General features: G+C 40.5%; 1 protein-coding gene across 3 annotated transcripts; it reads left to right on the forward strand.

Moving 5' to 3' along the window:
- Window positions 1–191: 191 nt before the first annotated feature.
- Window positions 192–8,265, forward strand: LOC147060899 (putative monooxygenase p33MONOX). 3 transcript variants are annotated; one of them, XM_085906202.1, is made up of 10 exons: window positions 192–424; window positions 927–964; window positions 1,549–1,599; window positions 1,689–1,822; window positions 2,298–2,485; window positions 3,158–3,266; window positions 4,093–4,220; window positions 6,080–6,243; window positions 6,377–6,549; window positions 7,292–8,265. In XM_085906202.1, exons 4-10 carry the CDS (start codon window positions 1,795–1,797, stop codon window positions 7,495–7,497), a joined length of 996 nt encoding a protein of 331 aa, XP_085762328.1. In that variant the 5' UTR covers window positions 192–424; window positions 927–964; window positions 1,549–1,599; window positions 1,689–1,794; the 3' UTR covers window positions 7,498–8,265. The 3 variants fall into 3 exon arrangements, with proteins under 3 accessions (XP_085762328.1, XP_085762326.1, XP_085762325.1); XM_085906200.1 differs by lacking the exon at window positions 927–964 and having other exon boundaries at window positions 1,549–1,608; XM_085906199.1 differs by lacking the exon at window positions 927–964.
- Window positions 8,266–13,201: the final 4,936 nt, after the last annotated feature.

The raw sequence follows: 13,201 nt of genomic DNA on the forward strand, positions 1-13,201 counted from the left end.
ATTGTAGGGTTTATTTCATTTGTCAAATTGTAGCAACAGAACAAAAATGAAAATTCGGTCCGAAGGTTCATCTTTAAAATAACAAAACGTTACTATCTGCACTCTTTACTTAAAAACCTGTCAATTCGATGTTTGATTGGCATTGTATAATTTAGCAGTTTGTTTCCAATTGACAGCTGACAGCTCATCTATTGGCGAGCGGAAAGCTAGGCTAGGCTAAAGTTTTGCCACTGTCATTTCCGAGTGTTGCGCTCGGAGATCCTGCGTCACCGTGAACGCTGTGACCTCGGGCATGGAGAGGGACATTTGGAGGCATGTCCAAAAGTCATGGACGAGCAAACATACTGCAGTTTTGTTGATTCTGTTGTGACATAAAGGTAGCCAGATAATATTTCAAGCGGTGAGGGACTACTGGCTGGTTGGGGTGAGTGATTGCATAATTGCATTATAGTGTGCACGATACGCTGTTGAAAGGAAATTAGTCATGGACGTTTTTGCATGCACGCAGACAACGAAGCCGAGCGGTCCAGCAATGACGAGGCTCACAGAAAATATTCCGAATCAATTTTGTTTAATTCTAGCGCTAAATATATCACATTTAATATTAAGGTTTGTTTTCCTGCTCAATCTGTCAGCTGACAACGTCACAGGTCTTTTCTAACTAGGGTAGACATCGACATGACATGCCTCAGCTCAATTAATAAATGTCTTATTTTATGTCCGCTCATGATCAGAAAATAACACATTATTAAAACTATTTTCTGTATTGCATAGTATCGTATATCGGGGTGAAATGTTGCATTATTTACGGTATTTGTTACAATTTCTTTAAATAAATAAATATTTTCTGACATTTTTGTTATGTATGGATATCTTTCAGAAACCCTTGATAATAGTCTTGTAAATTTTGATTTGTTATTATGTAGGAAAAACTGATTTGTTGGAAATACTATTACATCGACATGTAAGTATTTCTTACTTATTTAGCGATTGAGAACATGGTAGATTGAATATGTTGAAATGACAAAATGTTCACACAAATAAAATGTGAATTTGCTCTAGGGCAGCACGCACTGGTTAGCATGGTCCGCCTCACAGTTAGGAGGGTGCGGGTTCGATTCCACCTCTGGCCCTCCCTGTGTTCTTCCCGTGCCTGCGTGGGTTTTCATGGGGCACTCCGGTTTCCTCCCACATCCCAAAAATCTGCGGTAGGGTGATTGAGCCCAAATTGCCCCGAGGTGTGAGTGTGAGTGTGTCGTCTCTGTGTGCCCTGCAATTGGCTGGCAACTGGTTCAGGGTGTCCCCACCTACTGTCCAATGACTGCTGGGATAACCTCCAGCTCGCCTGCGACCCCCGTGGGGACAAGAGGTATAGAAAATTCCCCTGTGAGTCGGTTTTGAGTTAGGACTTGCCTTTTGAGCCATATCTGGTATCAGACTTAAGCATGAACTAGACTCTAGAATATCAACGATGAGCATGACATAAATTCTCTCTCTCTCTCTCTCCCATCCCCCCACCTCCCCTCTCTTCTCTCTTGCTCTATTTAGAGGCTGGTCAGAAACCGGACACTATATGCAGTCTGCAGTCAGACAAGCAAGGTCTGTATGGTGTGTTTCTTCAATGACCTATAAAGCCAGTGAAAGCTGTTTTTGTATTCACCTGAACTTACATTTGTGTCCTTGGGCAGAATTGGAATCTAGACAAACTTTATACGAGTGGATACACATCTGGACTTGAAGAAAAGTGTACCTAGCAGAGAGATCGGCGGTGAACCCTCCTGACCGGGTGGCTGAATGGCGTCAAGACAGGGAGACATGCCAGGTATATGTGTGAAAATTCATGACAATTTGTATCTACTGAAATGAGTAGCAGGCTAGTGATTAGCAAATATGTCTCACAGTTTTCAGGTTCAGGGTTCGAATCTTGGTTACGGCCTTCCTGTATGGCATTTGCATGTTATCCCTGTATTTGTGTGGCTTTTCTTTGAGTGCTACCACATTCTAAAAACATTTATGATAGTTTAATATAAGACGTGAATGTGATTATTTATCAATGGTTGTTTGTCTATATGTGCCCTGCGATTGGACGTAAACAGTCCAGGGTGTTGCCCTCACACTTGACCCTAATAAGGACAATTAGAAACAAATTAAGGCATTGAGTACATATCTCCATATAAAGTTGATCATGACTGATACGAATTACTAGAAACTTTGTTGCTTTTGACCTCGTTGAGCAGGTTTAGATATATTGGCACAAATTAAATTGCAATATTTTACTCACTCCATCCGTGCATCAGCTCTAGAATCTGGATCGTCGTCCGGCGTCTTGGGTGCGCTGTCGTATCCCATTGGACTGACCCGGCACAATATGTGCTACGACGACCAAATGGATATCCCGATGCATTCCCCACCTGCGGACTTTGCTGTCAACAGCTTATGGACAGACCCCGTCGTTCCAAACCACAAGTTTAGGAAGACTGCAGAGGTCCTTCACAATTCTTCTATAAATGTAACTACAGCAATGCCTTGAGATACGAGTGACCCGACTTCACGGGCTCTGCCCACCCAGGGGTCATCAATGACTTTTGTTGGGATGCACTCTTGACTTGTGCGTGGGCAAAGGGACTATTCCATGCTTTTAAGCGTGGCAGAATAACAAATATTGTTATAACTCTTTAAGCAACTGATATTTGAACTCAAACAGTGCACCAACACACAAAGAATATAATAATGCTCACAGTCATGTATTTAAAAAAAAAAAAGACTCTTACACTTATAGAAGTTGTGAAACGCTTCTTCATTTGTCTCTATGACTATTCTATACTGCCGTTGTGGCCAAGTCACGCAAACCTAAAGACACTGCAAGGAATTAATTGTAATCCAAACTGTTTCATTATTAAGTTCTTTCATTTGTTTACAAAGTATAATATAGAGTACCTTATCAAAAACACATTGCTAACATTCTTAATTTTTTTCATTGGATTTTTGGCATTTGTATTCATTTCCCATGGAAAGAATTTCAGGAAACGGGCATGGTCTCAGAACAAAGTCAGCTCGTATCTCAAGGCACCACTGTACTTTGGAATCACTGTGAGCTTCACTCACAGGTTTTGTGTATGCTGGTGCACATTTGATTTGCTTATGTAACCGCATTTAGGAAAGTGAGAAGAGTGGAAAGATGATAACTGCGAGATTGGAGCCAGCCAAGGTCCCACTCCGTGTTGTGAAAGCCAAAGCCAGCTCTTTCATGAGCTCTCTCACCATAAGTAAGTGACGGACAGCTCTTTTCTTACTCTTCAACTTGCGATTGTTTTTTTGATTCATAGTCCATTTTGTCAAAAGTGTGTACAGGGGGCGTCCTCAATTTACATAGTTGACATTTTGAGGTTCCAAGCAGTTTCCGACGTGGAAAATTCGTTGTCATGTGGCACAATGCTGTATGCATACTCAGTTACTGGTTATTGTTTTTCAATTTGATCACTTTATATTTATGGCCTGGATGTGCATTTCATACACATATTCCATATAATTATTACATTTCAAGGTGATAAATCTTTAATTGTTTTACATTTATGGACTGGAAGGGTTAGGGTTTGTTTTATGGAACTACTATTGTATTAGCATAGATCAGCGAGACTGCTGCGTGTTCCTATTTAAGTACGAACTTGGGTTATAAAGGTACCATAAGAATGTAAATGCATCATAAACCAAGGACCGCCTGTAAATATAATTTTTAATGGTGTTGAGTTTTTTTTAAATCCCACATATGAAGGTGTTCATCAACTGAGATGAAATCTTAACATGCAGCTTGACATACAGCACATACAGTTCACTTCTATATCGCCACAAACTAAAACAGTTGTTAAAAATGAGATGTCTCTGAAGTTTTCGACCCAACATAAGCTTTGTGATTTTTTGTAAACACAGAACTGAAAAGTTCTTCTGCTCAATGCTATTATTGTTGTGTAGTATGTACAGTATGTGCCGTAACGCGGCCAACGTCAGTGCACTTGCCCCCTGCTTGTCAAATAGTTTATGAATGAGCACATGCTGCCAGTTCAGCAAGCTGTCATTATGCTTCCCTTCTCACAGAGCAGACCCAAGAGAACCTCCAAAGTTTTGAGCACCAGGCAGGACTGACTGACACTGGCTATACCCCCCACAAGGGCCTGTCTGCTGAGGAGACTTGCTTTCGCCGCCTGGCTGACGGCACACAACCCGTGAGTATGATCAGCTGTTAAGTCTGATGAACTATACAAGTAAAAAAATGACAACAATCACACCAACAGATATAGGGTTAGGAATTCACTGTAGCAGACTGTGTTTCTAGAAGTTATTAAGGTACATTAAGAGCAAAATTCCACACAGTCTGCAGTTGAAAAGTTTTCTTTTTAAGGGGAAATATCGATCTAATCTTTTTATCCACTCTATGTATCAATCTACCTGTCTGTCTTTATATACAATCTCTCCTCTCTCTAGATGTATATATATATATAGAGATTTGACGATACCAATTTTGACACAAATAGGTTTTATAATAGGCATCTAGACAACAGACAACAATCGTTTTAGAATTGGGGCTTTCATATTATATTACTTATCAATGAAAGACCATTTGGAAAACATCTGACAACAACCCAACAGGTTAAAATTAATTTAACCTTATTAGAGGCAATAATGATGATGATGATCTTCATGATAATAATTATAACAATGATAATGAATAAAGTTCTGTCAATCAATCAATCAATCAATCAATCAACCAATCAATCAATCAATCAATCAATCAACAATGAGAATATAGGTGCAGAGTCTTTTACTGTGAAGGGTGGAGTTACCACAAACTAAAAAAAAGAAAAGAAAAACAGGTCGAAGCGTCCTGGTAAACACATTATGCAAACGTATGGTTGCTAAGCAACCTCTGATATGAGTGGTACGATCCCTTTACGAGCTCACGTCAACAGCAACAACTAAGGGCCTATTGCATACGTTTGTATCGTTCCTCCTTTGAATCATGGACGAAAGAAAGACGGCGAACGTCAGGGAACGCCAAAGAAACATCATTATAATAAGGTAGGCCAGGCTGCGTTTTTAAATCAAGCAAGGAGAGGTTTTTTTCGGACGCAGCAAGGAAGCCCCACGCACCGTAGTCTTCGGAGCTAACTAACGTTAGCATGGAGACTACACAGCGTCTAAATCACATTTTTGTCCGAATTTGTCAATTTTGTGGCAATTCACAAGTCTATCTGAGATATGTTGTTGTAAAGTAAGTCAGGCAGTTTTGATAATTTTGCTATATTCACTCTATATGTATGTAGCACGATTAGCTAGCTTGCTGTGTACCAATAGCATGTTGCTATGCGATAAATGCGGCTAACCTAAGTATTGATCTCGTTTTGTGTTCACCCGTTTGCAGATTTTATGTCGAATAAAGTTTTGTTGTTATGGTAAAATGAAAACACTCTCACTTTCGTTAAACAGCGTGTGCAGTTGTCGTGAAAAATATGCATATTGTGTTGTCTAACTGGTGCCAACCGGTTCACAACGCCAGTCTACCAAAACCTCACTTCCCAACCCATCGTCTCTTAAATGTTAAGAATGTGAAATGTGAGCGATGAGCTCCACCAACTTCAGTGATAAAGTGCCTGAATTTAATGGAGAAATAGTGGTATACAATTATTACCCACCATGCTAAATTAACCAGTTAGAATTAACCTAGTTGGCAGGTCCAATGTGATGTCTGCTCATTTTCATCCTACATGCTCGTCAACATTTTGCCTTGGCCACAGAACACATGATTAGTCCTAATGACCTTTAGCGCCCTTTGGTTGTTAGCAACTTTTCAAAAGCTTTAAGGAAACTCGAGGGCCCTTTGTTTTTGTATTCATTCGTTTTTTGTGTTGGGCTCAATGGTTTGTGTTACTGACAAATCTGTCGCAAATATCGGTGGTAGTAGTAGATGCTTGTCACATGTTCATTCAATGTTGCGACCCAAAAAACAAAAATCTTAGCTTACTAAAGCTTACATTGTCTTCACATTAAGTGCTTTTGCTTTCTCGTTGCTTTTTCTGTCTTGCAGAAGCTGAGAATGTCAATCGGGGACTTGAAGGACGACAGGCTTACAACATCAGCACAATCCACTCCAAGTGGGACCCCCTGCGTCACCCCCTGCGTCACCCCCTCGGTCACTCCCTCGGTCACCCCGTGCGTCAGCCCCCTTGCATCACCGGCTGTCACTCGCAGGTAGGCTGCACGTGCTTCACATTGTGTTCCGTTAATGGACCACGTTGTTTGTGTCTAAAATTGGCACCCTGCTTCAATGATTTGCCACAACCATGTGTTCCCAACTCACACTGTTGTCTTGGCGGGATTGTAGGAGCTGGTTCCAGCGGAGCCCTGCACCCTTTCTCTCACCATTAGATTCCAACAATCCTAACCATACAGCCGACATGGGAGGAAACCAAGGAGGAGAGGACACGTGGAGCTTCTTTGGAACTCGCTCAGTGGTACAGAAGTCCCCCACTCACCCAGGCTCCGAACCCAACACAGGTGAGGCACTTTTGGACGGGTGCACAATACAAATACTGTTAACATTGAAGAAACCGTGCACCAGGTATTTCCACGCTGAAGAGTTGAGTTCACGCGGTAACAAACGTGTAAACAATAGCCAACTTTTCGTTCACATGGATACGCTTTTGGCACATTATTTCCGGGACGTTAGCTCTTCTATCACGGGTAAGTACGTTTTGTGTTTATATCGTGTTTTTTTTATTTCAAGCTTGTTTTTGGATTTTTAAATGTCCAATTCATGCCACCCTATGCAGTTAGCTGCAACAGAAGGTCTGTAGGTTGTAGATATGTGATGTTTTCATGAATTAAAAAAAAAAAAAAAAAATTGCAGAACTGCTTTATTTTTTAAATATACAGGATCCACCTCGTACGCCGACGACCGATTTCATGTCTGAGCCGTGTAGTTTCTTCAGCTTCATGGAAATACGCAGGCGTTGTCTGGATAAAATAGAAGGCTTGCGGTCGGCAAACAAACTTTTCATTTTTTCATTTTCATGTACATTTGCTTTTATGTAATGAAATCAGTTTTCATCCATCCTCAACATTCTATGCTGCAGATTAGTGCAAACAAACCCGAGTAACATTGCTGATACTATAAATACAGAGCAAGTTTTTTTTCTTGTGTGGTACTAGGGATAAAAAAAAAAATGTGAATGACAGTTTTAAAGGAACTGGATATACCTTGGTGGCATCGAGGCTCAGGTCTTTGCCTTCCTTCCAGGCTTTTCACTTCAGTCCTACTTTGGCCTGCAGAAGTCCTCCACCATAGCAGGCACCGGTGGCCAAGACAGCCTCACTGTGGGGGATACTACCAGCTTCATGCCCCCCAAAATTGAAATTGCTGGCGTGGACCCCAAGCAGCCACCCCCACGGCCACACAAACTCAAACCCCGGGACATGAATGTCTTAACACCATCAAGCTTCTGACCAGACGCACAACAATTAACATCTGTCAGACATGTGCTTCCCTGCCTTCCTTCAACCCTCGGCAGACCCCCCCCCCCCCCCCCCCCCAATGTAGTATCAGTTGATAGTATTAGATATGACTGAACTGTTACTACTTCCAGTGGACTGCAGCCTTGCACTCTAGTCCATTTCTTCCATTAGGATCAAATACATGAGGAAAATGTTCAATATCCCTCACAAGCCATAAATTACTGTACAATGAATTATTTTAGTAGCATTGGCATGCATCAAAATATCATCTAGGTTCCATTGTCAGCCTTGACATGGGATTGAAATTGTCAAGCTGTTCTTGTTTCCATGGTGCAGCTTCATACTAAATTCAGTTTTGTTCTATTTTGATATTTTGTGCCCAAGCCTGCAGCAGTGATTTTTTTTTTCTTCTAAATATTTGGCTTTGTGATGTCTCAAGTGTAACTGGTGAGCTAAACAAGCGTTTATAATTAAGATTACAATTTTTCATGTTAACACTATTCCCATAGTTCATATTCTAAATATGTTGTGTGTGGATTTTTTTGTATTGGCTCACCGTATAACTCATGTTAGGATACAAAGCATTGCAGTGGTTGTTTTACATTAAATTGTTTATTTTTTTTGTCAAAAAAATACTGGTTCCTAAAGTTAAATTTGAATTTGGTGATGAGGTAATTGCACAAGGAAGATCGTACCTCCCACTTGCACGTGTAAATAAAAAGATTCTGGGCATTTTTTTTGTGCTCTTCATTTGAAACAAGATGTGGGTCTACAAAAGTACTTCAAGTCAACTTGTTCTCAAACTAAACGCAAGTAATAGAAGATAAACAGGGTTGAGAGAGCCGTTAAATATCTATTTGGTCAGGCTGTCGCAGTTTAACTACACTCTGTGGCCAGAAGATAGCAGCATGGGCTCACATTTTTGTGTTTCACACAGCATAAATCATCCGGGAGGCAATATTCAAGACAAAACAACATTCATTTTGAGTAAGAAAAAAATATATAATTATTCATACATTGTGACAAGATATGCTTGTTTTATTTAAAGGTTTCTGGATGTTTTAAAATATTCTATTTTCAAATTTTATATTCTTGTTTCAAAATTTAGAGTAATGGACTCTACATTGAGATTTCTACGTTTTAAAGAAAAGCAAACTAGAAATTGCAAACTGTTTTTGTCTTATTTAGTAGTGATACAAAAAAAAAAATGCTTTTCATGGTAGTATAGATCTGTGAGTTAATTTCTGTCAATCCGTCATATACACTATCAGAAGGGCCTAGAAAACAGCACAGGGAGCAAAGAACAATGCAATTTACAAATTCAATGAATACAAAGATTATTTGGGGGATTAACTAATTGTGCAAAAGCTGCAAAATGAATGCAACTAATTCAGCAGTATGAAACAGAAAACAGATTTGAAGTTTTTGGAGGCTTTGACCCCACAGATTGAAATGCTCCATAACCATCTATCCATTCTTTTCTATCTAGCCCTTGTTCTATTCCAGGTGAGTTTGGCGAGAGGTGGAGGGAGAAGTTCATTGCATGGTCATTATAGACAACTATCCAACAGGTATGAGAAATTTACACGCCATTAACTTTTTGGAATGTGGTAGAAAACCAGGAAGAACACGGAAAATCTACACAGGACTTGATGCAGATGTGTTGCCCGCCCTATGTATCAAAAATGTAAATAGAATAAAACTGTGTGACTCGGCAGAACGGAAATTACTTCGACAAAACAGAACAGTGGTTGCTGAGATTTCAACAAGGAAGCATCAGCAGGGTCAAAAGTCCATCGGGTTATGTTTTAATACTACAGCCTCATTTAAAACCACTTTTAGATTTGTATCACATCACCCCATAATATTTGGAGTAAATGCACCATTGTCTTGCCACATGAACGTAAACACCTCCCAGGCCATGAAAAGGCGAACCAGCAAGGAGCAATAGTCCGGTTCTTTCCCGAAGCATCAGCCATGAGCTGAAGGGCTTTACAGCCTTGTTAAAGCTTTCAGCCGTTTTGTGTGTGCGTGCATGTGCTCATGTAAGGAATAGCGAATGAGTGAGACTGATGCGATACTTTTATGATGGTACCTTTGCTGTTGTGTCCAATCCCCCACACCCACTGACCTGCTACCGACCTATCGCCCCCACCACCCTTCGGCATTTACTTCCATTTTCCCTTCTCTCTTTTATACCTTCCTTTTTCTCTTTTATATGTTCCTTGTCTTTTATACCTTCTCTATTTTATACCTATCTGCCTGCCTGTCTACCTACTGGATGCATCGATTTTATATTCCTATAAACCAACTACATTGATCCGAACAAAATCTCTAAAATGATTTAAAAGGTAATCAAGCGGTTGGATATTAGGGAATAACAATGTATTTCCAAAGCAGACTTTATATGGATGCATGTGTGATGTGGAAACATTTTGTCTTCCCCAAAAACAGAGAGTCGCTACCTTTTTTGCTGCAGGTAAATGCCAAAGAGTACAACTGTTCAGAAAAAGTCGTTGAATTCCGAAGACATTTTTCCCATTAGAAATAACTAAAATCAACGCAATCATCCGTTTTCAGTCAGCAAGTTTTTACCCTAATGTTTGCCTATTTTTATACCACAATTGCGGCGTGAAAATGCAGAGTCGAATATACAATATGAATAGAAAGACATTATTAAAACAGTCCATTTAGACCTACGAAGTACCTTGACACTGATGAGGCGTTGACTCTATAAACGTGGAGGGTGGGGTAATTATTTGGAAGGGGAATCCTCTTCCATAAGAAAGATCCGGTGGCTGTATTTTTGTCAGTGTTTTCCTTTCTTTGTTTTTTTCACTGGGACCTGTCTGTCTCATAACCCCCTTAGCAACACTAGCAGTTTTTATCCTCTCTCTATTCCTCAAAAATGAATATATGGTCAATCTTACCAAGTCAATCACACCAACGCCTCTTTCCTACTTGTTCAGCTCTACCGTTGTTACTCTTCTGCTTTCCTCCTGCGTCTTTCTTGGGACCCATGTTTTTTCTCTAGTCCAGTCCAGTGGTCTACAACCCACCAAACAACAACGTCGCCCAACGCTGACTAGCAGTAGGTGGAACAAACTCTATTTGGTTTACAACAGCCGCATGAGTCGTGTCAGTTTCCCGAGCTTTGGCCGAGAACCAGGACAAAGATTTCCTGACATTTTGTGTTGAAAACCAAATATGTTGAGTTCTGAGACGGTTGACTTCCAGGGTTCCGCTGTATTTCCCTACCTACTACTGCCAACTGAGTCAGTTTCGCATCCGAGCTATGCTGCGCAGCTTTTGAACGTTGACTTTCCCTTATTCAGCCAAGCTTTACTAAATTACAGGCTACATGTCTACGTCTGGTTTTCAGCTGGTGTTCCATGAGTGAAGGAGAACATCAAATGAGACCGGCAAGTGCAGACAAGGTAGCCTGTCCATTAGATGCTGGAGGAAGGGAAGTCATTAGTTGCAGATAAAGCAATATTTGGGAACATGAGGACACAGGTAAGATTTGATTGCAGGAAGCGGTTTGTAATTTGGTGTAAAAGTTAAAGCTAAAAGCTAAGAGCAATACAAACACATTAACAGTGAAGGATGAGTTGGTGTGGGGGAGCCTGGAAGGGAAAAAAAAAGGGTAATAAAGCAGAGGGTGGGGTGTGCTGGCAGTCGTGACATAATACAGATGTTTTTGTTTTTTTCTGCAGACCCGACATGACGTCATCTCGGAACGCCCTCTGCTCACTCACAGATGTGTGACGGCAAGCCACCACCCTAGCGTGGTGACCTTCGTCTGTCAGCGACAATCAAATTCATTGCGTGGTTCTTCCCTTCACAATCATAAAACAGTGTTCTAATAGTTTTCATTTCTCACACCCAAATGATACAGTTCCACTATGAAGACATTACGCGGAAACAAACTAATCCAGGCAATAAAAACTGTAGCTATCTCGGTATCACTAGGGTTTGCCCAAAAGAAGTTGATGTGTGTAAAGGTCAGACGAATGAGTGAACTTTCATCCAAAGCTTATAGGAGTGGTAGAAGCTCTTTGCACAGAAAATCCTCTGAGTGAAACATTTCTGAAGGCATATCTTTTGTTTCTTTCATAGATGTCCACATAATGTATTTTTTTTTTTACATGTTTAGAGGTAAGGAGCATATAGGATCATATACTGACATCACCAATGTATGTATTCTACTGTAAATTGCTTAGAAAAGTAATTGTTTTCATAGACATACATCGGAAGTAAATCTCCAAGCACAACAATAACACATTTCCACGCTCGCCAGACTTTCACACAAAGTGACATAACTTTAGGGAATTTGAGGTGGTCCCCTCTGACGTCTGCAACTGGGTTGTGTTTCGACGTGCGTACCGCACCATTCCGGACCACAGATTCACATCTGGGCCTGATTCATTGTGAGCTGGCCCGGAGGTGAACTCGCCATACTGACTCGTGGTTTCTTTTTTTGGGAGGGTAGATGTGTGTTGCCTTGCATGTTTGCGACTTTAACTCATCCCTGCACAACCCTAGCTTTTAAAACTAAACATCCACTCACTCATGCCTGCCTGCTTGCTTCATGGGGTTTTAGTGTTGGTGTTGTCAATAGTCTACTGCAGATTCCTCACAGATTAATAATTGTTAATAACGTAATAATAATAACAACGTTAATTGTAACGTGTTTATGTCATCACAATGAATGCTTTATTTTATCTTATTAATATTTTTTTTTATAGTTTCCCACTTGAGGATCATCAAACAAATGTACAGGTCAGACACAGATTAAACATAAATAGAATCAATCTGAAGTAAGTAAACATAAAATGCAGGTTTCAAAATAGTATTTATTTATTTTTTTTAATTGAAAGCCACCTGACCCTCAGTGAAACAGTATTTATGCCTCTTGTGAAATTATTAAGGTTCTATGGCTTATTTATTTTCTTATGGTTCATTTTCACTGACCATACCCAGCCTAATTACGTCCAGACCCGTTCAATCAAAAAATCGTGTTAGAAGCTGACAAAATGAAACCAGCCAGTATTTTTCAAAAAGCAACAAAATGTCTCAAGCCAAAGGAATTCAAGAACAGATGCGAAACAAAGTAGTGAACTTTGTCATTGCTAAAACTAGTGAGAGCCATTCTTCAGAAATTGAGAAAGCACATAAATGAGCCTTCCTAGGAGTGGCCCACCACACAATTACCCCAAGAGCACAGTGATGACTCATCCAGGAGCTCACAAAGGAACCCAGGATAACATCACAAAAACTGTAACGTGAAGTACTACACGATTCCAGTTCCAAGCCAATTAAGGGCACGTACTGGTCATTTTGGTACCATAGCAGTTGGTTCAAAGTGACTCCTCGAACAGAAGTACGAAAAAAACATGGTGAGTTGATATACAGAGAAATTACTTCATTTTGAAAAGCGGTTTGACACGTGAGCACCACACAATCTGTGGCAGCCATCCCAAATGAATTTCCGTCTTGTGTCGTTTTTTCAAAGTTTTTTTGTACATCTACTTTTTTTGGCTGGCATGGATGATATCTCTCTCTGTGGCCCGGCCTTGTTCTTCCTTACTTGTAGGGAAGTGAAGACGTGTGTTTAGGCCCTCCTGTGCAGGCCCCTGGTGCCTAACATGAAACAGATGTGGACAGTGAGGAGATCCCCCTACAAGATCTGGCC

The sequence above is a fragment of the Syngnathus leptorhynchus genome, chromosome 2, assembly GCF_054491065.1.
Source record: "Syngnathus leptorhynchus isolate UIUO chromosome 2, UIUO_Slep, whole genome shotgun sequence".
NCBI classification, from domain to species: Eukaryota; Metazoa; Chordata; class Actinopteri; order Syngnathiformes; family Syngnathidae; genus Syngnathus; species Syngnathus leptorhynchus.